This window comes from Lacerta agilis, chromosome 6 (genome assembly GCF_009819535.1).
Source record: "Lacerta agilis isolate rLacAgi1 chromosome 6, rLacAgi1.pri, whole genome shotgun sequence".
NCBI classification, from domain to species: Eukaryota; Metazoa; Chordata; class Lepidosauria; order Squamata; family Lacertidae; genus Lacerta; species Lacerta agilis.
In genome coordinates, this window is record NC_046317.1 from 50,177,122 (window position 1) to 50,203,668 (window position 26,547).

At 43.4% G+C, this 26,547-nt stretch overlaps 1 protein-coding gene across 3 annotated transcripts in view; it reads right to left on the reverse strand.

Annotated features, from left to right (window-relative positions):
- Window positions 1-9,006: 9,006 nt before the first annotated feature.
- Window positions 9,007-26,547, reverse strand: part of BAK1 (BCL2 antagonist/killer 1) — a 33,049-nt gene continuing 15,508 nt past the window's right edge. The window contains exons 2-6 of one of the 3 annotated variants that reach the window (XM_033152601.1): window positions 23,714-23,831; window positions 13,347-13,482; window positions 13,106-13,249; window positions 9,788-9,968; window positions 9,007-9,431 (exon numbers count right to left, since the gene is read on the reverse strand). In XM_033152601.1, coding sequence (XP_033008492.1) covers window positions 9,327-9,431; window positions 9,788-9,968; window positions 13,106-13,249; window positions 13,347-13,482; window positions 23,714-23,798 — 651 coding nt within the window. In that variant the 5' untranslated portion in view covers window positions 23,799-23,831 and the 3' untranslated portion in view covers window positions 9,007-9,326. Of the gene's footprint in view, window positions 9,432-9,787; window positions 9,969-13,105; window positions 13,250-13,346; window positions 13,483-23,430; window positions 23,455-23,713; window positions 23,832-26,547 lie in introns of those variants that run through there. The other 2 variants (XM_033152602.1, XM_033152600.1) reach the window with 2 other exon arrangements.

Here is a 26,547-nt window from a genome sequence, read left to right on the forward strand (position 1 = left end):
AATATATCTGTATCTCAGGGGTAACTGCTTAGAGCTGATTTTAGTATGATGCTGGGCATGTATTAAAAACAGCAGTAAACTTACTTGTGCAAAATCACATGCACCCAGGGCACTGTGCCCCCTTCCTTGCATATACAAGAAGGATGGAGACCCTGTGGCCCTCCAGACATTGTTGAACTCCCCTCTCCCTTCAACCCAGCATCGACAGTGGTCAGGGACAATGGAAGAAGGAGTGGAACAACATTGGGAGGGCCACACCTTCCCAATTCCTCCTGTGCAGGTGTCATGAGTCCCAAAGCGTCACTATGCTGAAGAGTGGGGTGGCAGGCTGAGGCAGATGACGAAGGGGAAACAGGAAGATGACCTGGGGGTGCTGAGACCAGGAAACAGAGGCTGGTTGAGGCAGGTACTTCCGCTTCCCAGGATGTGACTACTTTGGATGGGGGAGCAGGGTCTCCCTTAGTTGCTATGTCATTTTAGGGCAAAAACATAGTATATACTAAGACCAGAGGCAGCCACTGTGTAGAAATACCCTCAGACACATTGATGTAGAGGCACTGGGGCATATAGGATTAGAAAAGTCTGAGGCACATTTTTTTCTGTCCGGAGCTCACTGGCTGCTCCCATCCTGTTTTATTTTTGTTTTGGTTATGAATGTATTGGTCATTTTGGTACCAATTTCTATTTTTAAAAAATCACAAAGCAGCCAATAGAACATTACAAAATATCAAAATATAACATGACTATGAGAGTCAATTATATGCCTTCCCCTTGGGTCTCTTTCTCCCCCAGGACAGCTGCTTTTAAAAAAAATGTCCTGTGAGATTAGGTGAAGGAGGCTCAGATTAATTTGGTGTTAGGCCCATTATGGAGCTATTAGGCAGCAGTGAAGTCTGCTTCAGAACTTACATTCCTTCACTCCAATGCTACCTTTATTTAAAGGACCAAATGTGAAAACTTAATTAGGTCTTAACCTTGGCTGTTGTGGAGTTGGTAACTACAATTGAGAAGTTCGGCTAACTACTATTATAAGTCTCTCTCTTTTTGTGGGAGGGGGGTTGTTAGACAGCAGCTGCCCTTTTTATGAGGGCCATTTATCTTTTGTTAAGTTTAACCTCCAACTAAACAAAGAGGGAGAGAGAATCCTGCAGGAGCAAGTGCAGCTGGTAGCATTCTTGGTGTGTATCTTTTTATGGGCGTCTGCTGAACCTGTTATGAGACAGGAAGGTTAAGAATAGACTATGATCTCGCTTAAGTTACAGTAGCACATTGCTCCTCATCAGCAAATGTAATGCGTGCTCCGTAGTGTTGGAGCTGGGGGTTACCAGTGCACTCTTGTTTCTCTGTGGGTTAACCTGGTTCCTCAAGTGATCCTTGGTATCCACAGCGTTAGCATCGTTGAAATAACCATTATTGTCCCATTTCTCTGGGATGCTTGTTAGAGCTTCTTGCAGACACCACCTTATCAGGAGGTCCATTCCACCCAGTGTAGGAATCAGGCCTTTGGTGTTGTAGCGTCTACCCTTTGGCATTCCCTTCCCTTGATTGTTAGACAGGTGCCATCTCTGTTCCTTTGCCAGCACCTGCAAAATACGGTACATTCCTCTTTGAACAAGCCTTCTAAGTCGAGCTCTTTCCTAGTCTGCTCCTGTAGTGGAATTGTTTTTAAAGGAGGGGAATAAATTGAACAAACAAACAAACAAATAAATAAAATAAACTCTGTGGACAGAATGAAAGGGCTTTCATGCGATGAAGGGCCGGGACATGAGTGACAGCTGTTCCTCTGGCACTGCTTGGCTGCATTTGCATCTCATTGTCATGCCAGGGTGCCAGAAACACTTAGAAGGGAGAGATAGTCAAGGGCAATATCCAACATGATGTGAGCAGACTCCCATGCATGCAGCAGCACTTCCACACCAAAACTGCACTTACCCTTTACCTTATATTAAGATAAGGAGCATTAACAGTAATGACAATTCTATAAATCCATAAATGGAAAACTTATTTGGGAATTTTAAACTTTAGGCCCGGTTCTTAAGTCATGTAGGAACATAGAAAATTGCCTTATACTGAGTCAAACTCAATGTTTGCATCTAGCTCAATGTTGTCTACACTAACTGGCAATCCAGTGTTTCAGACTAGTTCTCTCCCAGCTTCCTTGAAGATGCAAGGGATTGAATCTGCATGCAAAGCAGATGCTCAATCCAGAGTGATGGCCCTTCCACAAAGCTCTTGTGCCCCGCCTCCATATTTCTGGATTACAATACCCCATCACCATTGATCATTGGTTATGCTGGCTGGGGTTGATGTAAGCTGAATCTCAACATCTGGAGGGCCACACATTCCCCATCCTTACGTTAAGAGTATGCCTAAATTTTCTCCATTGCCTGATTGAAAACGGTCAAAACTTAAGCATTTGGGGAAATGATTTCCTGTGGCAGATTAGCAGTGAAATCAAGTGGAAACTACTGGTGAGGATGGAGTAGGCAGAAAAAGGTGTCAAGGGCTCAGAACAACAGATGCCTACAACTCCAGAGGGAGAGGCAATGAGGGTCTTTACATCCAGTTGGATGGCTAGTTGATCTCTGAAATGACATGGAGATGATTTTTTGGGGGGTTCCAGAATCCTCCATGAGCTCTTTGAGCAGCTGCAGATGCTGTTAGAGGCAAAGAGCATTAGTGGGAATGACTGGCACAAGCTGGCATCCAGACGTGGCATCTGTGGCATGAAAATCAGGTGACTTTCAGTTTTAGGACTGATTTCGGTGATGTTATTTGATATTGCTGTGATTGTTTTTATTATAGCTTGTGTATTTTTATCCAGACTATAAGCTACCTTGGATATTTTACAGGAAGGTGGGATATAAATTGTGTCAGTAACTTACCTACCTTGGAATGGCAGTAGATTCCACATGCACACAAAAATAGTTGGGCAAGGCAGAATAGTGTCTTGCCAGGACCTGTTGGTCCAGTGTGCAACAAAAACATACAAATACTAGTTTGAAATTGACCAGCCCTTGTGTTTTTATCACATTCGGATTGACTGTTCACAAGGATGGCCATGGCAGCTTTCAGTCAAAACTCCTACAAATGCAATCCTATGCATATCTACTCAGTACTATGTCTTATTAATTTCAATGGAGCTTATTCCCAGGCAAGTGTGCTTAGAATTAATCGTAACCTAAACCTGCTTTTTTTGCCTGGGATTTTGTCAGGAAGTAGGCAATGCTGCTTTTATGGCTATTTAAAACTGTTGCCTTTTCCAGTCTTCATTAATTGCTTTTAGCTTCCAGTTTCCTTTTATTGTCTTTGTTTATCAGACTGCCAGCGTGGGAAATGCAGGAGGCGAGATGAATCTCTGTGCTTCCGTCTTTCATCCTACACTGCAGGTAATGTTCTTAATACCCAGGTTGTTTCCTGACAGCCTGTTTATTTTGCATTCATCCTGATTTGTTTGCAGAGAGGTCATATGATATCACATCAAACAATTGTTATATTACTTATTCCGGTGCACTTTCCTGTCACTTTATATACTCTAAAGAGCCTGATTTTGGGGGGTGGGGGGTGGAGAGCTGTGCAGAGTGCAGAATTCACTTCCACTGCATAAGCCAAGCCATGGCTTGGTGTGAACGGCAGGGTCTTGGAAAAGAGATTGCACTCCTATTGCTGCTGTGCCACACTGAGCTAAGCCATACTTGACTTAGAATGTTGTCCAAACCCTCTCCCAGACAAACCATAAGCTGTAAACTATAGGGGAAACCTTGGTGACAGCTTGCAGTTAAGTCTGGAGAGAGCTAAACCACATATTAGGCCAAACTGAACAATAGCAAAATTATCAGGAAGGAGAAAAGCACCTACGAACATGTTCATAATTTTCATTTAGCATTTGTGCACTAGGCCATTGCATCACATCTGCTGTGACGCAGATGTCTTCAAGATGGCTTCTATAAACTGTACAACTTCATGCGGTAAGTGGGATGGCACAGCTATGGAAGCATAAATCCAATTTTTAAAAAAGCATAAAATATCAAAACAAAGCCACTTCCTAAATAGGTCTCCACAGCAACAAACAAAAACAGAAACACATTAAGGAAACACCTTGTATTTCGAGCTCATGTTCATACACTTAAATAACATAAAACCATCTTTATTCGCATATAACTTTTATTTTGACATATATATTACAGAAACTACCATTTAACATTTACTTAGTGCCAGTAGTGTGCCAGGCACTTCACAATTCAGAAGTACATAGAAGGCATAGCTTTCCAGTAAAACAACCCAGTGCATTCCCCATGAATACCCCATGCAACAAATGCTGGAGTGCTCATTTGGGGAGTGTGATAAGAGGCACCTTCGCTGTATCTCCAAAGGCAGTAGCACCACCATGCTGCCATGGAGGGGTCAGATCTTGATGGAGGTAGAAAGGCACAATTGTTTTTTGCTTGGTGCATAATGTGATACACGCAAGAAACCTTATATACCCAGATCCAATAGAAGGGGCCCCCTTTCTTGGTCTTTTGAGACCAGAACAACAATCCCTGCTAGATGTCTGTGTTGTATTAAACACCACAGAGGGACATCTTTCCAAATCCCAAAGCAGTCTGTGTATACAGCAGGAGATATAGCTGTAGACTCATTTCCTCCAATAAACACTCAATTCAGGATCTGCATTTAGAGCTGCAGTTCTCCAAACTCCTGGCCATGCACACCACATTGCCATTAAGCAATGTGATTTGAAGAGGACTGCCCCTTTCCTTACTTGTATTTATTTCCCCGGAAGAAGTTCTTTCTTCTTCCTCCAGCGATTCACATGTCCAGCAGTGATTTACATTTTGAGCAATTGCCTTGCAGGCAAGGAGGCAAGATAATGAAGAGCAATTCTGCTGGATGCACTGATATCTTGGGTACCTCTGGATTATTAGCTTCATTCCCTTTGAATCCCTGAGGGCAAGGGGGTTGTTAAAGCTGGGTGTGATGCACGGAAAATAACAAGCAGCTTCTTAAATAGAATACAGAACAAAGGGAGGAGATTCATAGCTACATTATGGCTTCAAGTATGTATGTAAAAACTTAACTGTCATTCCCAAAGATTTCCTCAGTGGCTCATGTAGTTTTGACTGCTGAGCAGTCTACGTGGAGAAGCATTGCCTCTACCTATTTTATGGCTATAAACCCAGAGCTGCCACAAGTGTCACCAGGAGTGTTTCCTATGCTCTAGAGGGGCAACCAATTCTATGGCACAGATGGAGACTTTAAGCTGGAAACCCTTGAAGAAATGAGTTGGACAGAGTATTAGTTAAAGCCTTTGATATATGGGGGGGGAGGAGGAAATTAATTGCTAGGTAGCAGACAGTCAAATGCTACTGACCAGCCCCCAGAAACTGTTCATTTAGAACCTAAGAGGCACCTGCTACATCAGGCCAGTGTCCCAACCAGATGCCTATGGGAAGCTGCAACAGCACGCATCCCTCCTGTGGTTCCCTGGGTGTGTACTTTCTCCGAAACAGGAGGCAGAATTTATCCATTGATAGCCTTATTCTTCATGAATTTGTCTAATCCTCTTTTGAAGCCACACATTCTTCAAACGTTTAAACAGCATTTCTCAAACCAAGATGCTGGTGAAGCCCCAGCTCTGCTTCTACCCAGAACTCTATGCTCTGAAATTTAAAATGCTTTAACCAGCATAAATTAGGCAAACTTGCACAAATGCTGATTTTGCAGAATTTAGACTGCACTCTTAATCCCATTTACTGGGGAGTGAGACTCACTGGAAGGGCAGATCCTGAAGCTGAGGCTCCAATACTTTGGCCACCTCATGAGAAGAGAAGACTCCATGGAAAAGACCTTGATGTTGGGAAAGATGGAGGGCACAAGGAGAACGGGACGACAGAGGACAAGATGGTTGGACAGTGTTCCCGAAGCTACCAACGTGAGTCTGACAAAACTGCGGGAAGCAGTGGAAGACAGGAGTGCCTGGCGTGCTCTGGTCCATGGGGTCACGAAGAGTCGGACACAACTAAACAACAACAAGGCATGGTTAAGATTGTCCTGTTAGTCTGGTTTTTCCTAATCGTGGGATGAAAAAGCTATGGAGGTCACTGGTGCCCCACTGCTAGTCATTAGGTATCTTAGTTAACCACCTCTGAGATTTCAGCAGCATTGCCCATCATTTCAGATGCATCTTCACAGTCAAAAGAGCTTAGATTCTTGCTTATTTTGTAGAAGAATCAATGCTGAGATTCTCAAGAAATTAAATTCTGCATCCAGTACCCTAGCCTGTGTTTCTGCAGCTTTGTCATTTACAAATGCCATACCTGCATTCACTGAAATATTATATATATATTTGAGTCATTTATACAACAGTTGCTAGCCTGGTCCCAAACAACAGAAGATATGACATGACACGTTTAAATCTGAAGCAACTTAGAATGGTGCAACCTTTTGATCTACACATAATTCTCCATCAGTAGAAACAAAAATTCATAAAGCGATACAAAGATTTATTGGAGCAATTCCAGTTCCCAAGATTCCTTTTCTCCCACAATTTTACTTGGTTCTTCTTTGGCAGAAATGGCTATTTGTTGAAAATATATTGCTGCCACAAATCTCTGTACGCGAGTTCTCGTTGCTAGAACTTTTACCATCTCTGTATCTCCATGGACACTTTGGTTGGTGAAATCCACAGTGGTTGACAGCCACTGTGTGGATCAGCTAGTACCAGGGCCTGCCTGCCTCCTGGATTTGCTTTTTTACTCCAATTGTTTGCCACCCAGCCCTTGAGTTGAGTGGCAGGATGTGTACCTATCCAGCAGGGATGAGCAACCTTCTTTTTTCCCCTGCCAAGGACCACATTTCCTTGGGGGAAATCTCCCAGGGCCTATATACTGGCAGTGGGCAGAGTCTGAGCCAATGGTGGGTGGTGCCAAAGATCAAAGTGTTTGGCATAAACTAAACAAATAAAAACCACCCTGCTTCAATTTTCACCATGAGTAGTACCTTAGATTCCCAATCTTTTGTAGATCTACTTAGAAGTAAGCTACGACAGGCCTGACAGATTATATCCACATAAGAGTACAATGGATTTTTAAATATATATATATATTTGCTACAACTGCTGTTCTGGAGAGTAAGTAAAAAAGATTCTTTTCCTACTTTAGTATGATAAACAAACACACACAGCAGAAGCCTACCGATCTGTTATCAGAAAAATCCCAGTTTTAGCCTGGCCAGTGGTGAGGAATGATGAGATGTGCAGCTCATCGCCAGGCTATAGGTGCACTGGAAACAAAATGGGACGTCAAAGAAGTAAGATTGCATTGGACAGGGATGATGTTCAGCCTGCGCCAAGACATAACCATGACATATCTTAAGGCCATGACAAAGTTAAATTGTTAGCCAAATCAAACATTTTAAACAAAGCAAATATCGCTGGCATGCACATTCAGAAAAAATCTAGGCAGTGTGACTTTTTAAAAAAACGAACAATGCATACATTGCTTCTAAGTATTTGTCTTAAGAGCTCTTGGTAACCAAGAAAGAGACGAAAGAAGCTACAAAGTAAGCTTTTGCCTTATAGCTTTGTAAAGGGAGGAATTGCAAAGCTCAAAATCTTGGCTTCACTGCAGTCAATGCAGTTTTATCGTAGTTTAAAAGCTATACAAAACAAGAGTTAAGTAAGCAATGCGGACAGGTTGGGGGGTTGGTTTTTTTTTTCTTTTTAATAACTAAGCAGGACTTTGCAGCTAAGGACTTTGAAAACCAGAACTCCTTCAAATGGCAAGTTCCAGCTCTGCACATTTGCTTGGAGTCAAGGACAGCTCCACATCATGCACTTCCAAATCCCATCAATTTCGTTGGGAGACATAAGCACATGCTCGTCTTTCACACTAAAACCTGTAGGAAATGCAAAGTTAGAGAACCTGTGGCCCTCCTATAGCTCCCATCATCCCTGATTACTGCTCATGCTGAATAGGGCTGATGGGAGTTTGTGTCCAACAACATCTGGAGGTCCACAGGTCCCCCATCTCTCATCCCTATCTTACATTCATGTGTTGACTTTTTGATGCCATTTGTGTCAAAGGGAATTGAAGCTTTGGGCTAGTGATTGTCAAAGGGGTAAATAATTATAATGGAATCAAACAAAAAAATGCATTCCCTAATTCCTTCAACAACTTTTTGCCCCCCCCCCTCCCAAACTGCATACACAGACTATCTGGTCAAGGTGGACAGCAATAATGCTGACATGCAAGGAACCAAGAGATCTCTGTTGCATGAAAAGAAGCGTATTCATAAATTCTGCAGTGGCTGGCGCTCTCCACTGACAGAGAAGGATCACTGCAGCTAAGTTAAAAGTAAGTGAGGACATGAGAGTGATCAACTAATGAGTACTGAGCTCTATTCCTGATCAAGGAAATAATCTGGTGGATGACAAATGGGTCTGCATATACAGTGGAACCTTGGTTTTCGAGTGTCTTGGAAGCTGAATGTTTCGGTTTTCGAACGTCGAAAACCCGGAAGAAATTGCTTCCATTTTTGAATGTGCCTCGGAAGCTGATCAGCTTCTGCTGTGTGTTTTTTAATTTTCTCAATAGATTTTGCTGACTGCCCATTGCTCCTTGGTTTGTGAACGTTTCGGAAGTCGAACAGCCTTCCGGATTGGATTATGTTCGAAAACCGAGGTTCCACTGTAATGAAATATTTTAGACATTGTCTCACCCGGCCACCCCTTCTGGGATAGGCTTTGTCTAAGTGTACATCTACAGATCTTAGAAGGTGCTACTCATGCTGATAACCAAGGAGCAGATCTACAGGATCTCCCAATCAGCCACATGATTATTTCAGCACTAGAAAAGCATAAGGCATAAGGTACTGAGCGAACAACAGTGCTGTGCATGCTACTTGTCCTTCTGCTTTCTTTAGGAATGGAATTGCAAAAGCTGAGATTATGCTGGTCCTGAGAACGTTCTGGAAAAGGACTTGTCCTTCTTAAGAGATTTCAGGGAGGAAACAACATCCCTTGCTTTTCCTCTGGCAACACTGTGAATGTAACCAACCTGTTGTTTTCTCACCCCCCCCCCCCGGTGGTCTCTTGAAGTAATAAATCCTCTCCCATACTCAGTTCCACCTTTTTAAATACTATGCTGTGGATTTCTTGTGTTTGAAATCTCCATGTGGATGGTTAATAAGCTGGTGTTGTATTGGAAGATGATAAAGAACCATCTGGCTTCCTTTGGTTGTTTCCTGAATCCTCCTTGACAAGTGTCACCTCCCAGGAGCGAGTCAATGGCTGGGATGCAAATGGCCAGTGACACTCTCCTTCCCTGTCACTGGTTAAAGAAGCGCCGCATCACAAAGTGGCCCAGCAAAATCACAGCCGCCACTGTCACCACGTACTTCCAGTAAACGTTGCTTAAGTCCAGCGCTGCTGCCTAGAGGAGGAAAAAAAATTCTGTTACCTGCAGAAATGTTGGGAGGACCCATTCCAGGGCAACCACAACAGTTTCTTGGCATATATTTCCCCCCTCCCTGAAAGAAAAGTTAGATGCCAGGAAGGTGCACCAACAGCTTATGGAGGCAGCAGCAAGCCTGAGGTTGCACAGGTGCACCAACAGGCCCTGCACAGCCCCAATCTCTCCCCCCACACCCTCTCAGTTGACAGCAATGACTCCACTGTTGGGAGGGCAGCAGCCTGGCATTGCCCTACTGCGCCCACTCTTGCCCACCCCAGATCAGCGCCAGCATACTTTCATAGTAAAAGAAATGTGTGTGTGTGTGGTTCACTTACCCATCCTCCCTGCTGGGCAATCCACTGGGCAATGTGGTTTCTAAGCACAAAGTCAGCCATGTAGCGGGCGATCCTGCTTAGGAAGCCGGTCAACCCCTGCTGGTACACATGGATTGCCATCCTGTAGCCGAAGCCCAGCAGTGCTATCACACGACCCCAGTTGATGCCGCTCTCAAACAAACTGCGGAAGAGACCATTTCATTATTATTGTCAGAAAATTCAGGGTATGTTTTATGACCAGCCCTTTGCTACCCTCTACTGAGGCACAGCTTGTTCACAGTCTGCTGCTGTAGCATTAAAAGCAACTATCTGACCTGCCCCCTCACCATTCAACAGCGTGCCAGCGTCTTCCCCTAAGCAGTGCTAAGGCACAAGGCATATTTAACAAGACTCTTATATTGCCGAGGGGGGAAAAGGCTGTGTATATGCCTTCAGTCAGTCAGATCTTGTTCAAGCTGTTCCTCCCAAGAATCCAAATGTACACAGATTATTAAAATGTAGATACTTTCTATTCAGGTACTTTTCTACAGATGAGAAGTGTGCGTCCCGGAAGGCCAGCCACATGGGCTTCTCAAGGGTTGCAACTCCTCTGGCAGTGAGACTTCATTCATTCATTCTGTTCCTAAACTACCCTTCATCATAAACGCATCCCTGGGCTGTGTACAGCAAATGATAAATACAACAACACAGCAAATATATATGGGGGCAGGGACCAGAGACCATAAAACCATCTATCTTACTGTTAAGACTCACAATGAAGAACAATTCTCAGCTCACTCCTCCTCAAACACCTGACAGAACGAAAAGGTCTTTACTTGACTACGAAATTGTGTGGCCAATCCACAGCTGGGAGGCCACAGTAGAGAAGGCCCTACCCCATGTCACCTTGTTAGGTGGGACCAGGAGTAGGGCTTCCTCCATAGATTGTAAGACTTGAGGTGGGAGATATTGGGAGAGGTGCTCCTTCTATAACAAGGAATAGAAAGAGGTAGAAGCATCCCGAGACAGTAGAATAGACTGTCATTTCAGACTGCAGGTGGTGATGACTTTTTAAATATATATAATATTCATACAAATATGCTAATATTCATACAAATAAAAATGAAGAAACAACTTTGTAATAAATTTACACTTAAAAGCACACACACAAATATAGCACTCCCCACCTGTGGCTTCAAATGGTACCTGTCTCCCCTAAATTCTGCTTGAATGCACAGGCCAAGCCTGTACTGCATTAGCTGTTTTAATTCTGAATTTTAGATAGTTGTAACCTGCCCTGGGACCTGCTAGTAAAGGGTAAGTAATAAATATGATAAAAATAAGAATATAATGAGATCTGCTTCCAAAAGTCACGTTGGAACAGGGTTAAGGCTCAGTCACGTAATTTCATCTAAACAGAAAACAAATTTTCTTCTGTTTGTACAGCTGCAACACCACATTATGTTCATACTGCGAAGTGTAAGCACTGGTCTGTGGCAATGACAAACATAAAAAGTGATGGGCTGTGGCAAATCCTATCCTCAGTTGCACCCCATGGCGCCATTTACACTGGAGGTGGCCATAATCTACTGTTGAATAACCCAGCAAATAAATCTGACCCTGTGTTCAAGTGCCAGCAACATGGTCGAAGGAAAACAGTGTTCACTCTAGAAGCAAAGCAACACATACGGGGGGTGGGGGTGGAAATAAGACTTGTGAAAGCTGAGAATTGCTATCCACATAAACAGCAAGACACATCCCATATTATGTCTGCTCTGGCACGTAAATCTTCAGGATAGCTCTGCTCTGGGTACCACAGTCTTTAGGGGGAAGGAGTAGGGCCTTTTCTGAGGTGGCACCATCTACAGAACTATGCCACCTCTTTTTGCATAATGCTCAGAGACATTTGCCCAGTCAACTTGGCTAATATTTCACTGAATTTTACATGCATTTCAACTTGATTGTTAGCTGCTCAGAGAACCCCTTTGGCTGACGGGCAGAATAAAAAAAAAATCACAACAGGATTATAATTATTTTTGTGATGGTTGTTTTTATTATTATTATTAATCAGAATTATAAGAGTGGAAGTGAGACTTAAACATGTCTCATAACCTTGGAGATTTGTGTGCCATTGTAAAAAGTTCAGCAGGCATAGTATGGAATGGAGAGAGTTTGCACACACATCATCACTGAAAGAGAGGGAAGAGAAAGCACTGTAGGTTAATTTACCTGGTTGCAGTACACTGACCACCTCAAGGTGGCAAAGGGGTGAGAGCAACGCTGCTTGGCTTCCCAAGGAGGGGAGAGCAGGAAGAGAGGACACAAGAGACAGTTAAACAACATTCACAGGGAACGAGTATGGGTGCACCCGTCTATAGGCATGTATGCGCTGAGGATCAGGTAGCAGAAAGAGAATTATAAGGGAGACACCTGACCCAAATCCTTCTTTTGGCAATTGACCACCATGGACCAGCTCAGGACCGCAACAAAGCCACTCGTAGCCAGACCACCTATGGTAATTTTCCTACCTGCTGTGTTAGAAAGAACTTGGCAGGAAGGAATGGATTGATCCTTTACTTTGCAATATGGCATGGGGAGGGTCCAGATGCTGGCTCACTACTTTGAGCAGAGCTTCTGCAAAATCTACCTTGCCCACACAAGTGGCGTGAACATGCAAATAAAGTTGTGTGGGTCAGTACTGTACAGAAAATGACAGTTAAGATGGAATCCTTGTAGTGGCATCATTTTTTTTCCTTAATAAGGACCAAAAATGGGTACAAAGTCCCTTCCTAAAAACTGCAGTTATGTATCTAGTCTACAATTACTCCCCTGTTTTAATCATCCAATTTTCTGTAATGACTTTTGTGAAATATGCTACTATCTGGAATTCTTGCTAACTTTTCAGCTGCAAGAACATCGTAAGACCTGGAGGACAATAGCCTGATATTTATAAATGAAACAAGTACATTTTTAAAGTTGCTGTCCTCCAACACCAATTGTTGTCGTCATTATTCTTTTTCCAGAGAATGTGAATGCAATGACCCAAATCTCTCTCTATACATCTTGTGTATGTTTAATCTTTGTTCAGTTATATTGTTGTCCTTTATTTCTTTATTGTTGTGGGTTTTTTTTAAAAAAAGAAATAATCTCAATTAAAACCAAAACATCAATAAAATCAAAGCAAACTACATTAAAGTAAGAAGCCCCAAATTTGTCTCAATCTTCTCCCTCTTCTTATGAGGGAACCTAACAGAGCAACCTCTGAGAACTCTTCATATCAGAAAATTGAGCCAGCCTCTCGCTTTTTGGGAAGGGAAAAGTAGAGGCTGCTTGACCTACCTGGAGGCTATTTTGACGAAGTACTCATAAGCATTGTCCCTGGAGGGCTTCAGTGACTTCAGCATCTCAGAGAACTCACTGTCATACCGTGCATTGATGTCATCCCCTATAGTGGCCAGGCGCCTGCCCACTTGGTTGTTGATGCTGCCCAAGAGACAAATGACTGTGTTAGACATGTCTGTGGAGGCAGACTGGCGTGTGGCTTGCATTTTGGGTATAGGTTTCAAATATGTGCTCTTACCTGTCAAGCTCCGGCCGCATCACAGCTATTTCTGGATCTATTGGCACATCCTGCCCAGTCTGCTCCTGCTCTTGTTGGTATCGATAGAAAGCATAGCTCTGGAAGACCTCTTCTGTCTGCTGTGCCACCTGGTCTTCTGCAAAAGGACAACGAGGAGGATAAGAAAACCGGCACCCCCATCTAGAGCAGAACATGTGGTCTTCCAGATGCTCTAGTTCCCAGGAAATGCAGCCTGATCTTCTGCATATTTACTCTGATCGGATTGCATTTATTAGGGCAAAGTTAGGGAACCTGTGGCCCTCCTACAGCTCACATCATACTTGACCACTGGCCATACTGGCTGGGGCTGATGGGGGATGGAGTCCAACAATGTCTGGAGGGTCACAGAGTCCCCATCCTTGCTATATATGGGAGCTGAACTCAACTGTCTTCTCCCACATGAACCTGGCCACCAACTGAGATCTGCTTTCGAGACCCTTCTCTCAGCACGTGGTTGCTTAAGGGAGGACCAACACCTAGAAGGGAGCGACTTTAGCTCTGAAAAAGTGACCAATGCGTGATTTCAGCTCTAAAGGGAGTTGGAAAGGAAGAAGAAAATCCAGCGAAGATCCCAGGATCTTCATCCAATGCGTGCAGGGGGCAGAATGAGTAGAAATGGCGCTTCCCTGGCTGTTTGAATCCAGACCCCGCCCCCCAGCCAGTCCTATTGGCAGGCTATGGGGCTTGGCACGGCAGGAAGGAGGGGACAAGGCAGGGGGCCGAACACGCCCCCCTGCCAGCACAGGAAACGGCCCCCGCCTGCAACTCCTCCCCTCTGGAATGAGGAGAGGTCTTATATAACAAAAAAACTTGCACACTAGGTTGCATCTAGTTGGCCCCAAGGTGAACTACTTTGAGGCATCAGATTCCTGATCAGCTGCACCTGCTGAATTTTCTTCCTCTGCACAACTACTTAAAGGTACAGGAGCCTTGTCCTCTGGCACAGGGCCACCCTTAACTGTTGCCCATATACCAAAGCAAAATTTCACCGGAGAACAATGGCAGAGGTTGACTCACATCAGTTTTGAGGAATCCCGAAGCTCAGGCTTGTATCGCTTTAGCAAATTTGCACTTGGATTTAATTGCTCTGATCTCTTTCGGTTTTTATAGAACTGGGCTGTTTCCATTTAAGCACCGCCTGTCTCAATGTAGACTCACCCCTGGCAGAGATTCACTTCTGTTTCTGTTACAGGTAACAAACAAAGACGGGAAACCGACAAGGTGTGGCATTCTGGAATTCTGTCTACAGATACAAATGGAGCAAGGAGGCGGAGCAAGGAGTTACTGTTGTGGTATTTTTTTAAAAAATAAGGAAGACTAACTGTTCTCTGACACTCCATCTCAAAGCTAGGTGTGGCTGTACAGACTTGGAAAAATCCAACCTTTCTAAGGTCTGCCTGAATTGTCAGTTGTGAAGAGGGTCGAAGTTGAAAACGCAGTGGCTGAGGACAGAACAACCAAGTAATAGAAACACGGAGAAGGCCAATTTACTGATGGCACATCCATGAAGCTCTATAAGGAATGAGGAACATGTAGCTCTTCAGATGTTGGTGAACTACAACTCCCATCAACCCTGCCTATTGGCCATGCTGGCTGTGTTTGATGCGAGTTGTGAGTCCATCAACATTTATAGGAAGATCCCTGCGACAGCTCCCTCAGAGCCCAAGCTAGACATTCAGCAGAGAGGCGAGTCTGGAAACTGCTCTGTCTTTACTCAATTCTCATCTCAGCACTGGGCTTCCTTTAAAGCTGCAAAAATCCTGTGAAAGGCCCTAGGGACATGTCATACCGGAAATCAGGGTTTAATGCAGGCCTCTTGTGCCCAAAAAGTAGCAGGGAAAGGAAGACCACAATTTGACAGAGAGAAGGTGGGGGGTGGGGGGAAGGAGTCAATTCTTTCCCCTGCACTCACACTCACCCTCCAGCTCCTAGTAGCAGGCAAGCAGGAGCCCTGGAATCCCAGTTTGTGGGGTGCAAATAGCTGGCAGGGGAGTGAAGCTAAGTGGGAAGGCAGGGAGAGAGATGCTTAACCCTTCCCTGCTTCTAGAAATTCTGTCTTCTGCCAGCTTTTTTCCCCCAATGTTCAATGGAGATCCAGGTCTACTGCCAAATGATTAGATTAGGCTATGCACCTAGACTGCAGACACAACTAGCAAGATTAGACAAGGCACATTCCATGGATTTTGGACAAGTACAGTCAAGTGCAGAGTCTGCTCGGCAAGGATTTTGCCATCTCCACTCAGTTTGACTTTCCGTATCAGAAAACACGAGTGTGCACACACACCTCTGTTCATTTAGTCAAATGGAGAGTTTTTAGACTAGTCACATTAGCATTCACAGCTAGTTCAGAAAGGGAAAAGGTTCCATCCCATCTTTCAGCAAGAGCAAGTGGTTTCTTTTACACTGGGACAAGGGCAGGCAGCTACCCTCTTTGTGCCTGGGCTCTGGTGAACGGGGATGGGGACACCGTTGGACCTGTTTGCTTGCCTGGTGTCCTGAGAGAGGGATATGGAATACAGGGCTGAAGGCTGAGGTTAAATATGGTGACTGGGTTGAGTGAGATGGTCTTAGACCAGTCAACTACCAAATATTCTATAGCGACTTTGCTCCCTTCTGTAGTATTGATGATTGATTTATTGAACCTTTTATTATATACTAGGTTGTATTAATATGCAGGGATCTTTGGGTCCCAAAGCAATATATAAATAAGCAACAACAAACCACTTTTTTTTTTTACTTTGTGAACACATTTATAAAAACTATCAGTTCCAACAGTATGATAGGTATCGCACACTAATGTTAGAACCAGCATGTAGTATAACAGATATAGTGCTGGCCTGAAGAAACCCCCGTTAAATCTCAGCTCAACCATGAAGTTAACTAGATGACCTTATGCCAGCCACTCTCAGCCTCACCTACCTCACAAGGTTGTTGTGAAGATGTGGGGAGAGGGGGAAATGTTCCATCTTGGGACATCACAGGAAGGGCACCATAAAAATGTATCCTTACTGAAGTGTGTGAACCTCATAGGCCATTTAGCCCATGCACATCAAAGGCAGCAATCCTAGGCATGTTTCCTTGGGAGTAAGCTTTGGTGAACATGGGACTTACTTTTCAAGTAAGCATGTCTCAGGTCTTGCTAAAAGAATTCTTAATACAGAAGAGCTTTGCCTTCCTCTCATGACCCTCTGATGGGGCAAGATCCATTTGGGTCCAGAAGCAAGTTTCCTGCACAGATGGCCCTTCTAAATCCGCCATCTATTAAATGGAGGTAAAACTGTACAGTGCTCCTGAAATCTTGCACACATTGCTGAACACTTTGGCGCTGTAGGCTCCAGCGTGGCAAAGTAGAAGTTTATATTAGGCTGCAAATCAGGTGAAAAGTTAACTCCTTGCTATATGCAGTGTTATCAAATCTTTCCCCGGCACAACTTAAAACATGACCACAACAACCTCTTTAGGTGGCTGCAAATGATTATATTTACCACTTGGAAACTTTACAGTGGTGCAAATGTGACCACAAATGGAAACCTGGTCATTTGTAACAAGGAGTGAGAAGTGTATTTTTTACCACCAAAGCTGCAAACTTCAGGGAAGCAGCAATGAAGTAGAAACAGAAATATCATGTGACTGGGTGCTACATTTCCCAAACTGTTATCTGCAAACCATGCTCAAGTTTCCAAGAAGTTCAACAGTCATTTGCATCAGTTAATCAATAACTGCATTATAGTACGAAGATGCAAAGTGCCATGGAATTCTTAAGCATAACTTTCATTGAAAGAGCCCACTAATGCACCTTTCCCCTCCCCCTGGCCTTTTTAGGGTCTAACCCTTTCATGAGATGGAGGGAGCAGGGTGGGGTGGAAGGTGCTTCATCAAAGAGTACATTCAGTAGGTTAGGCAGGTTAAAGTGAACATCTAAGCAACTGTCTGTTCAGTAAGATATTAGCCGTGTTTGCACATCATAATAATCCACAAACCATGATTTACTGTGCATGCAATGTATCCAATTTACTCCTCACTGCTAGCATTGTGAGGAAACAAACCCTGATCCCTGGCTTAGCATTATACTGGAACTAAGAACTGTGGCTAACAATGAGCTGTGGCCCAGGTTTGCTCTTGGCTTGCCAACAGTGGTTTGTGGGGAATGAAACAAAGCAAGACCCATTTTGGACTTAATGCTAAGCCGAGGATTGTGGCTTGATTCATTCCAACATTAATGGGGAGGAGGGAAGTTGAGTGAAATTTATTCCTTTATGGTATGCCATGGCTTATTGTTTACAGTAACATGCGAAGGCAGCCATAGTATATCCTGCTCTATACTCTCGGTGACCCAAGGCACAATTTCACCAGAATATCTATGTGAATTAACGCTGGGGGACATCTGGTTTTCAACAACATGATGTATCACCAGCTAAACTTCGTGATATACTGATAAATCACAATGTCTGAAATAAGGGTGTAGAGGCAATGGCTGGCTTCATGGTTTCCCCCACATTGTGATTTTTGCGTAGTACACACAAATCATGATTCACAATATATTGCAAGGTCAAAAATATGATATGAGCTTGAAACTGGTTTTGGATGATGTATTGATATATTGCCCAGTCCTAATGTGAATAAGATAAGATTGCCCATGGCTGGCAAAACATAATGGGTGTCACCTCACTCCCATCAGGATAATGGTCAAGCAGCTCGCCAGGCCAGACTAGATAAGGCAATGCTGATCCTTGGAGAGGGCAATGCCAACACTTGAAACGGAAGGGTCCCTTTTAAGGAATAGTGATACCATGATGTCCTAAGAGAGACACCTGTTTATACAAACGTTAACACTGCATTTGAAAGCAGAAACATAGGCATTGTCAATAAATCAAACAATAAAAGCCTTGCACCAGACCAGTCCTGGGTGGGGTCTTGTGAAAATGAATACCAGCAGCTGACTCATATCAGGGTACAATTTGGTTGCAAATATTCTAACCACCCACAAGCTGTAAACAACGAGAACGAAAAACACTCACATCTTCAAATATTATTCTTTTTTTTTTTAGGATTCCTGTGTCTCCATCCTCTTCTGAAACAAGAAGCATCCAGTACATCATGGCAAACACAGCCAAACAAGGCATAATGAATGCATACTTTTCAAAAGGAAAGCAGCAGCTGAGTGCAGGGGGTATGTGTGGGAGCAACAGCACTCTGGACCACAGGGGGGGTTGAGTTTAACCCTTTCACTCCTTGCCACAGTCCTGATAAAAATTCTGCTCCCCGTGAACAGCTATTTCAATGTCCTGAACCCTGCAGCTGCTCACAAGGGCTGGCTACTGAATATTTTCTATAGAGAAGGGAGATTCTGGCAACAGCCAATATCCTACATGAAGCAAAATCCAGAGGAAGAACCGATCTGCAAAGTTATCTTGGCGGAGAGGTGTTCCTGATAATTCCCATTTTCAAGCCAAGCTCTCTAGGAATGCCAAACCTTGCCAATACTAGAGTCACTTAAAAAAGCAAAACAAAACACTGATAACCTTTGAAGTTCCCATAGAGATATCCGTTTATACAAACGATGACAAGCTATTACATTGTGGGATGTGACCACACACCAAAATTTAACTGTTGCAAAAGGTATACCTACAAAGGAGTTGATCTCTCACCTTAAGCGAACAGACGTTTCAAGCCCAGCACCACACATTCTAGGCAGGTACTGGGGCTGGGGCACACGCTGCCCTCAAGGTAAGGCTGAACCACACATCAAGCTGCTTACAAATGTGACACAACTCCAGTATGGATCTGGTGGTCAACAAAAGAGGTTTAAAGACTCAGGGCAAATCTTTAAAAAATGTATTATAAACACCAACAACTGGGAAACACTGGCCTGCAAGCACTCCAATTGGAGAACAGCTTTTACCAAAGGTGTCATGGACTTTGAAGATGCTCAAACTCAGGATGAAAGAGAGAAATGTGCTAAGAGGAAGGCACATTTGGCAAACCCTCACTGTGATCAACTCCTGCCCGGAAACCTATGTCCCCACTGTGGAAGGATGTGTGGCTCCAGAATTGGCCTCCACAGTCACAGACCCACTGTTAAAACTGTGTTTATGGAAAACTATCTTACTCGGCTATGAGTGATTGCCAAAGAAGAAGAAGAAGAAGGATGCAGCTCTTATGCATCAAGGTTGGGGAACCTCCATTCCACTGGCCAAATGTGGCACACCACATTTCCTGCAAACCACACCCACTGTGTGATGTCAGGCAGAGTCATGGCTGCAGACTGAACTCCCTTCTGCCTCTGCATCAGCTGATGGAATACCTTCCTCCCAAAGTGCCAACTTTGACAGGTGGGTGGGATCACCCACCTGTCAATCACCTGACATCAATATGATGTCAAATAAATGAAAGGTGGGTGGTTCCGCCCACCTGTTAAAATTAGCTTGCCAGTAAGGGAAAGATAAAGATCTGGCCAACCGGTTCAAAAAGGTTCATCACGCCTGATATAAATGGTAGATACAGAGGAGAGAAAACACTGCTTTGTAGATACCTGAAACACTCTCCTTTTTTTTTTGCTATACACAATGACATTCCTATAAGGAGTTAAGAGCCGGGTTTATGTTAAGAAATACACTCTCTTCTTCTGCTCCATGCTTCTGCTAAAAACTTTTTAGTTTAATCTACTGGTGTATTTCAGTTGAAACCAGGCTGTTTCCCTTTGCACAAACCTAGTTGAATTGTAACTGTTGACTCACTAACACTGATGAGTCAACTGAGCACCGAACAACAACAAATTTAATACACGGGGAAAGCAAACATCAGAGGACATAACCTGAAAAACACCTAGGAACAAAGGATTTCAAGGAAGAGGTGGCAGCCTTCGAGTGACCAGAAGTGACCAAATGTGCTTTGGGCTTGGCTGAGTAGATGAAATCATGCCTGGTTCACACAAGAAGGCAGAAATCTTGCTTTGTAAATACCAGCTTTATAAACAGGACGTGGTCAAAATATAAAAGGTTTGGGGCAACCTATTATGCGAAGTTAGCAAAACCTTTGAAACGGAAAATATTTCTATTTTGAAATCATCACGAACTTTTCCTGTTTTGCTGCTCCATTTTCACTTTGTTTAAAATAAGCTTTAAAAAGAAAGGCACAATGCCTTAGGATGCTTTCCTGCACACATGCTATGTCAAAATGAATGAGAGCAGCCCATGAGCACACTTGTTATGCAGTGTCACTGTTTTCCTGTTAGATTGTACTCTTTCAGAGCACAATCCTGTACTGAAGTTCCATATACTGTAACAAACAGTCTTTTCCAAGTACCCACCAGATTTTGCTGCTTCCAGCATCCCAGCTATTGGCCATGCTGGCTGAGGCTGATGGGAGGGATAGTCCAGAACATCTAGGCACCAGGATGGGAAAGGTTGGGCTACAGGATTTGGCACAGCATCACCACCATGCCAACAGAACTTCAGATATGCTACTGCCATGACAGATACACCCATGGAAGGGCTGAAATGGGGCAGAGTCATGGGGAGAACACGGGTGGCACAGGGAAGTAGTGTCATGATTAAAACACAGCTTACACCTCTAAACATTACTCCAGTAAGTTGGCAACCTTAATAAGCAGAAGCATTAGGGCCAACTTGTATATCTGTCAACCTGATTTATGCTTATGATATATTCATATATAAAGCTGTTTAAAACATGCATTGAATCTGCATATTCTTTTCTTTCCTTTTATTTTTAAAAGGTACAAGTAACTTGTGCTTTTGTAGGGTACTTTTTATTACTACGAACTGGATTTGTGCACTGCCTCCACTGGAACCTCTAGGCTGCTTACAAAAACAAACATAATCTCAAATGCAAAATTCAAAGTGCATCATTACATCTCCTCTAGTTCACAATTCTCAGCCATGCGCCGGTCAATGGTGCGACTTTATACCAGCCCTGAACATGGCACATGCATGACATGGAGGCCACAGAGAAAAAATAATAATTATAGCAATTCCCACACTGAGGACCACTCCTCCCACATCACCACAACACATCAGAAGATATGATGCAATTCGAGCAGTCAATCATAACAGCAGCACTCTATAAACTCTGGATCGGGAAGCAAAGTACATGTCCTGAGGCTACATCTCTCTCTAGACCCACATTGCACACACTTAAAGCTCGCTCCATTGTTGAGACACAAGAAGTGGGATTTTGCACACACTAAAAGAGGAATTTGCAGATAATAGCCCCCCCCCCATCCAAAAGAGCAGCAGTATATAATGCAAGAGCCAAGGAAAAGTGAGTTTGTCAAGGGTGGTGAAGTGGTTAGCATGCTGCAATTTGGCTTATGCACAGTTGCCTAGGAGTAAACTCTGTTGAACTCAGCCACGATGCAACTTGTAGAAAAACAAACCATTGAGCTTAACACAAGCCAGCTTTCATTTGTAATTGGACGTGCCAACTATCTTGCAAAGAAGTATTGACATCTGCACTGCTAGCGGGAAGCAGGAGCCCCATCCAAGAAAATAAGTGCCTGGCTTCTACCTGATTGTTTCTTTCATTCTCTCTGACTTCCACTATACTAAATCTGTCACAAACTCTCTTGTAATATTAAAACTCGTGGACATTCAACAATGCTGAATGTTGGAAGATCCAGGGCGGACAAAATAAAGTGCGGATACTGCTGTGATACAAATTATACAATGTAATCCTGTCTAAAAAGATAAAAAAGCCAAAGCAAAGCAACATAGGAAAAGACTGATGTTGCAAAGAAGGATCACACTTCTGAATGAGGAGATAAGGATTATCTCCCAGTCTTAATTGTGTGGGTTAATTGTCGTGGTGTAATAGTGAGTATTGGACTAGGAACTGGGAGACCAGGACTCGAATCCCTACTCAACTGTGAATTTTGGACCAGTCGCTGTCTCTTAGCCTAACCTAAAAGGGTTGTTGTGAGAACTAAATAGGGAAGGGTTAACCGTGTACACCATTACTTTGAGCTCCTTAGAGGAAAAGTTAGTATATAAATGTAATAAACAAACAAGCAATGGTAATATTGACATCATGAACTGGGGGGGACGACGCTTTTTCAGTTACGTACTTTCCATTTTTAAATTTCTCTCTCTCTCTTGTTTTATTTAATTATGATTATTTCCCAACACAGTGACTATGTAATGATTTTTAGAACGGCCACTAAGAAAGACTGCTCAAAACACATTCAGCATTTTGAATTAAGTTCAGTCTTGGCACTTTTAATTATATTGCACAGATTCCTTTATAACAGGCACATTGGAAATTTTGGAGAGGAAATAGATGACAGCTGCAGCCTGTACCTTCCACTGAATGTACTGAATCAGGGATGGGGAACCTGTGGTCCTCTAGACATAGTTGGACTCCAACTCCCATCAGTTACTACCAGCATGGCTACTGGTCAGAGATGATGGGAGTTGTAGTCCAGAAACATCCAGAGGACCACAGGTTCCCATGCCTGCATTACACACCTTCACCCAGTCCATTCAAATAATGTAGGGAATCTAGCCCTCTGTTTTTAAAATCTGCAGCAAGTTCTGTTTTGTTGTACTTAATGCTAGGATTATTTTTATTTTTAATAGCTTTATGTTTTACTTTGCATCTCAATTGTGTTTACTTAACTATATGATACGGGATGGCATACAAATGTCATCAATAAACAGTCACATACTGACTTGAGTGTAGCGTTAAGTACTGAGATAATTGTTATAAATCAGTGGTTTCCTGTGCACTGTTGTTACATGGTTAAAACGAAACAGGCCTCTCTTGTAAGTATCTAAGGAAAGGTGGCCTATGAACTCCACACACACACAAAATATTATGGGAAATAAAATCTTTTATTGCCCATAATATTAGAATCTGGAGACATCCAATGAAGCTGAATTATGGGGGATTCAAGACAGACAAAAACCAGAAGTACAGAGCAGAGCTAAAGTTTAGACTTTGCTGCCACAAGACGTCCAACATCTTAGGTGGCTTTGAAATCAAATTAGACAAATCTAAGGAAAACTACTCAGGATGGCCATAAGGCTACCTTTCATGATGAGAGGGAACCAGTTGCTGGGGAACAGCAGCAGATGGACCTCGTTTCATGTACTGCTTTTGGGCTTTCCAGTGGCATCTGATTGGCTGTTGTGGGAAGCAGAATGCTGGACTTCAGATAACCCTTTGGGCTGATCCAGCAAGACTGGTTTTATGTTCTTATAAGGTCAAGATAGATCTTAAGATCAGCAAAGAAAAGCAACGGTTGAGGATATAATTCTACTCATCATTTTACAGTGATCAAAGCAAAAGATCCAGATAGTCACATCTCTTACCTGAGGCAACTTCCAGGAGGGATGATCTGTCTCTCTCTGTCCTCCTCCTGTCTGCTGGGTCACTGCCACTCCTCCTCGAAGCCATGTTGGAGCAGAGCTTTGGGAGAACAGCGTTAATCTGCAAAAATTCAAGGGTCAGAGAAACTGATTTGTTAGTGTGAGACTCAAAAGTTTGGACCTGGATGCTAGAAAGAATCCTTGGGTAATGTGACTCGCTGTGTGATTGCAGCAGCTTTCTCTTCCCTGAAGAGCCTGTTAGCTCCACCTCTCAGTAATCTGACTCTCTGCTCTTCTTACTCACTTCAATCTCGTCACTCCCACTTCTTAGAAAACATCCTGTCTCTCCTTCAGTCACTATCCAAGTCTGGCAATACTCCCTTATTGGTGGATAAAACTTGAAGTCCCAATTCTTGTAAAGCATCTCATATACACTCAGGATGATTTTACACATGCCAGAAATAGCATCTTTATAAGATTCAACTCTAATTGCGAAATACCTAGCTGCTGATGGGTGCAATTGCTGAGACAATAGCGAACAGATTGAGGATGTTGGACTTATTTCAATCATAGCTGTTTCTCTTCAAATAAGTGATTGGAATCCTCCACTTGCTACCGGTATTCAAAGTCTGCAGCAACAAGACTTTTGAAAAGCAGATCAGGAACACAAGATTACTATGGACATCTGCAATTTAAAAATGCAGGGACGCTGGATTTCTTTTTAATGCAGGTATCCAATAGGGACCCAGGTGGCGCTGTGGGTTAAACCACAGAGTCTAGGGCTTGCCGATCAGAAGGTCGGCGGTTCGAATTCCTGCGATGGGGTGAGCTCCCATTGTTCGGTCCCAGCTCCTGCCCACCTAGCAATTCGAAAGCACGTCAAAGTGCAAGTAGATAAATAGGGACTGCTCTGGCGGAAAGGTAAACGGCATTTCCGTGCACTGCTCTGGTTCGCCAGAAAGCGGCTTTGTCATGCTGGCCACATGACCTGGAAGCTGTCTGCGGACAAACGCAGGCTCCCTTGGCCTATAGAGCGAGATGAGCGCCGCAACCCCAGAGTCGGACACGACTGGACCTAATGGTCAGGGGTCCTTTTACCTTTACCTTTATCCAAAGGAGAACAACAAAATAGATGTATGCTGAAATAGCATGGCATGAAGAAAACATGCTTTAGCAGAAGATCTAAATGGATGTAACGAAGGCAAAGACTATAGTTGCAATACAGGGATTTAAAAACAGATGGTTAACTGCCAACATTTTAGAACAAGCATTCATGCAGAGAAAACTACCATAAAGTCCACAAGCATCATGTCTAGATAGCTCAGCTGGTTAGGGTGTGGTGCTAATAACACCAGGGTTGTAGGTTCGGTCCCTGTATGGGACAGCTTCATATTCCTGCATTGCAGGGGGTTGGACTAGATGATCTTCGGGATCCCTTCCAAGTACAATTCTATGACAGGACTAAAATTTCAAACTGTCAAATGCATTTCAGCCACGCTGGTATTCTTCAGTAACTTGAAAACAAACCAAAACCCCAGTATCCTCAACTCCAGGAACTGAAGTATCTGATGCAGGATTCCAGTCAAGTAATAGAGAGCTGCTGGAGAATGCTGCTGAAATCCATGCCTTGCTCATCATGTCCATAGTCTCATTTAAGTCAATGCCATTTTAAGCAAACGTGGATTTAAAGCAATTTGAGCAATCCAGAAATGGCTGAATGCCCACTATTGACTTTTAAATTCAAAATTGCATTATACTACCTTCAAAAAAATCATTACAGGAAGATGTAGTATCAAGGAAATAGTACATATCCTTACAATCTTGTCACATTCCACTTACAACCAACATAGCTAATTGTCATCACTAATTTGACAGTACACCATGCTTTGCGCATATACTTTAAATGAAAAAACAACAACAACCAAGACATGTGTCCCCTTATCCTGAAGGGGTCACAGACAAACCTGTGCATTTTCACCAGCATTTTGAAAATCTTCTACTCTCACATCCCCAGTTCAAAGCAGAAAAGCCATTGTTTCTATGCTACCCACATGTATCAATGTGTGTGGAACAGCTTCCATTGTCTGAGAGTCCAGATAGAAAGAACCCAGGGAAATGGGAACCAACAATGCAGAAACCAATAGTGTGTACACCAAATACTATATGCATATGCTTCAAGGAGAAGTAAAAAAACAAACAAAAAAAGACCAGAAGTATTCATAGTGGGGGGGGGGGGAAGCGATTGTAAAGCGCTTGACAAGTGCTGCAGTTACAAAGGGAGTGCATCTGCCTCCCACTTCTTTTGCTAACTTACAGCACAATCTTTACATCAGGGACGGCCAACTTCCAAGAGACTGAGATCTACTCACACCATTAAAAACTAGCAGTGATCTACCCCTTTGGGGGGGGGGGTTTCAGGTCACAGTCGTTGGGCTTTTTTTAGGGAGGCAAGCCCCATTTTTTGGGGGGGGTATCAGGTGAAAGTTTTTAGAGGGCAAATAATGAGTAATTGGAAAAAGTCACTCAACAACATATCGCTAATGAAGCAGTCAGCCTTGAAGCAAAAGCTCTGTCTTCTGCTCTAGCGATTGGGGGTGGGGCAGGATGGAGGAGCAAGGGATCGACCGTGATCTACCTAAACCTCCCAGGGATGGACCAGTAGATCGTGATTGACCTGTTGGACATCCCTCTTATACATATCTAGTCAGAAGTAAATCCCACTAATTTCAATGCCTAGGTGTACTCCCAGACAACTGTATATAAGACTATATATGAGTACAGTATGCAAAAAGTCCACCCCAAGATATATAAGGAAAATGCATCAGCTTTTACATGTT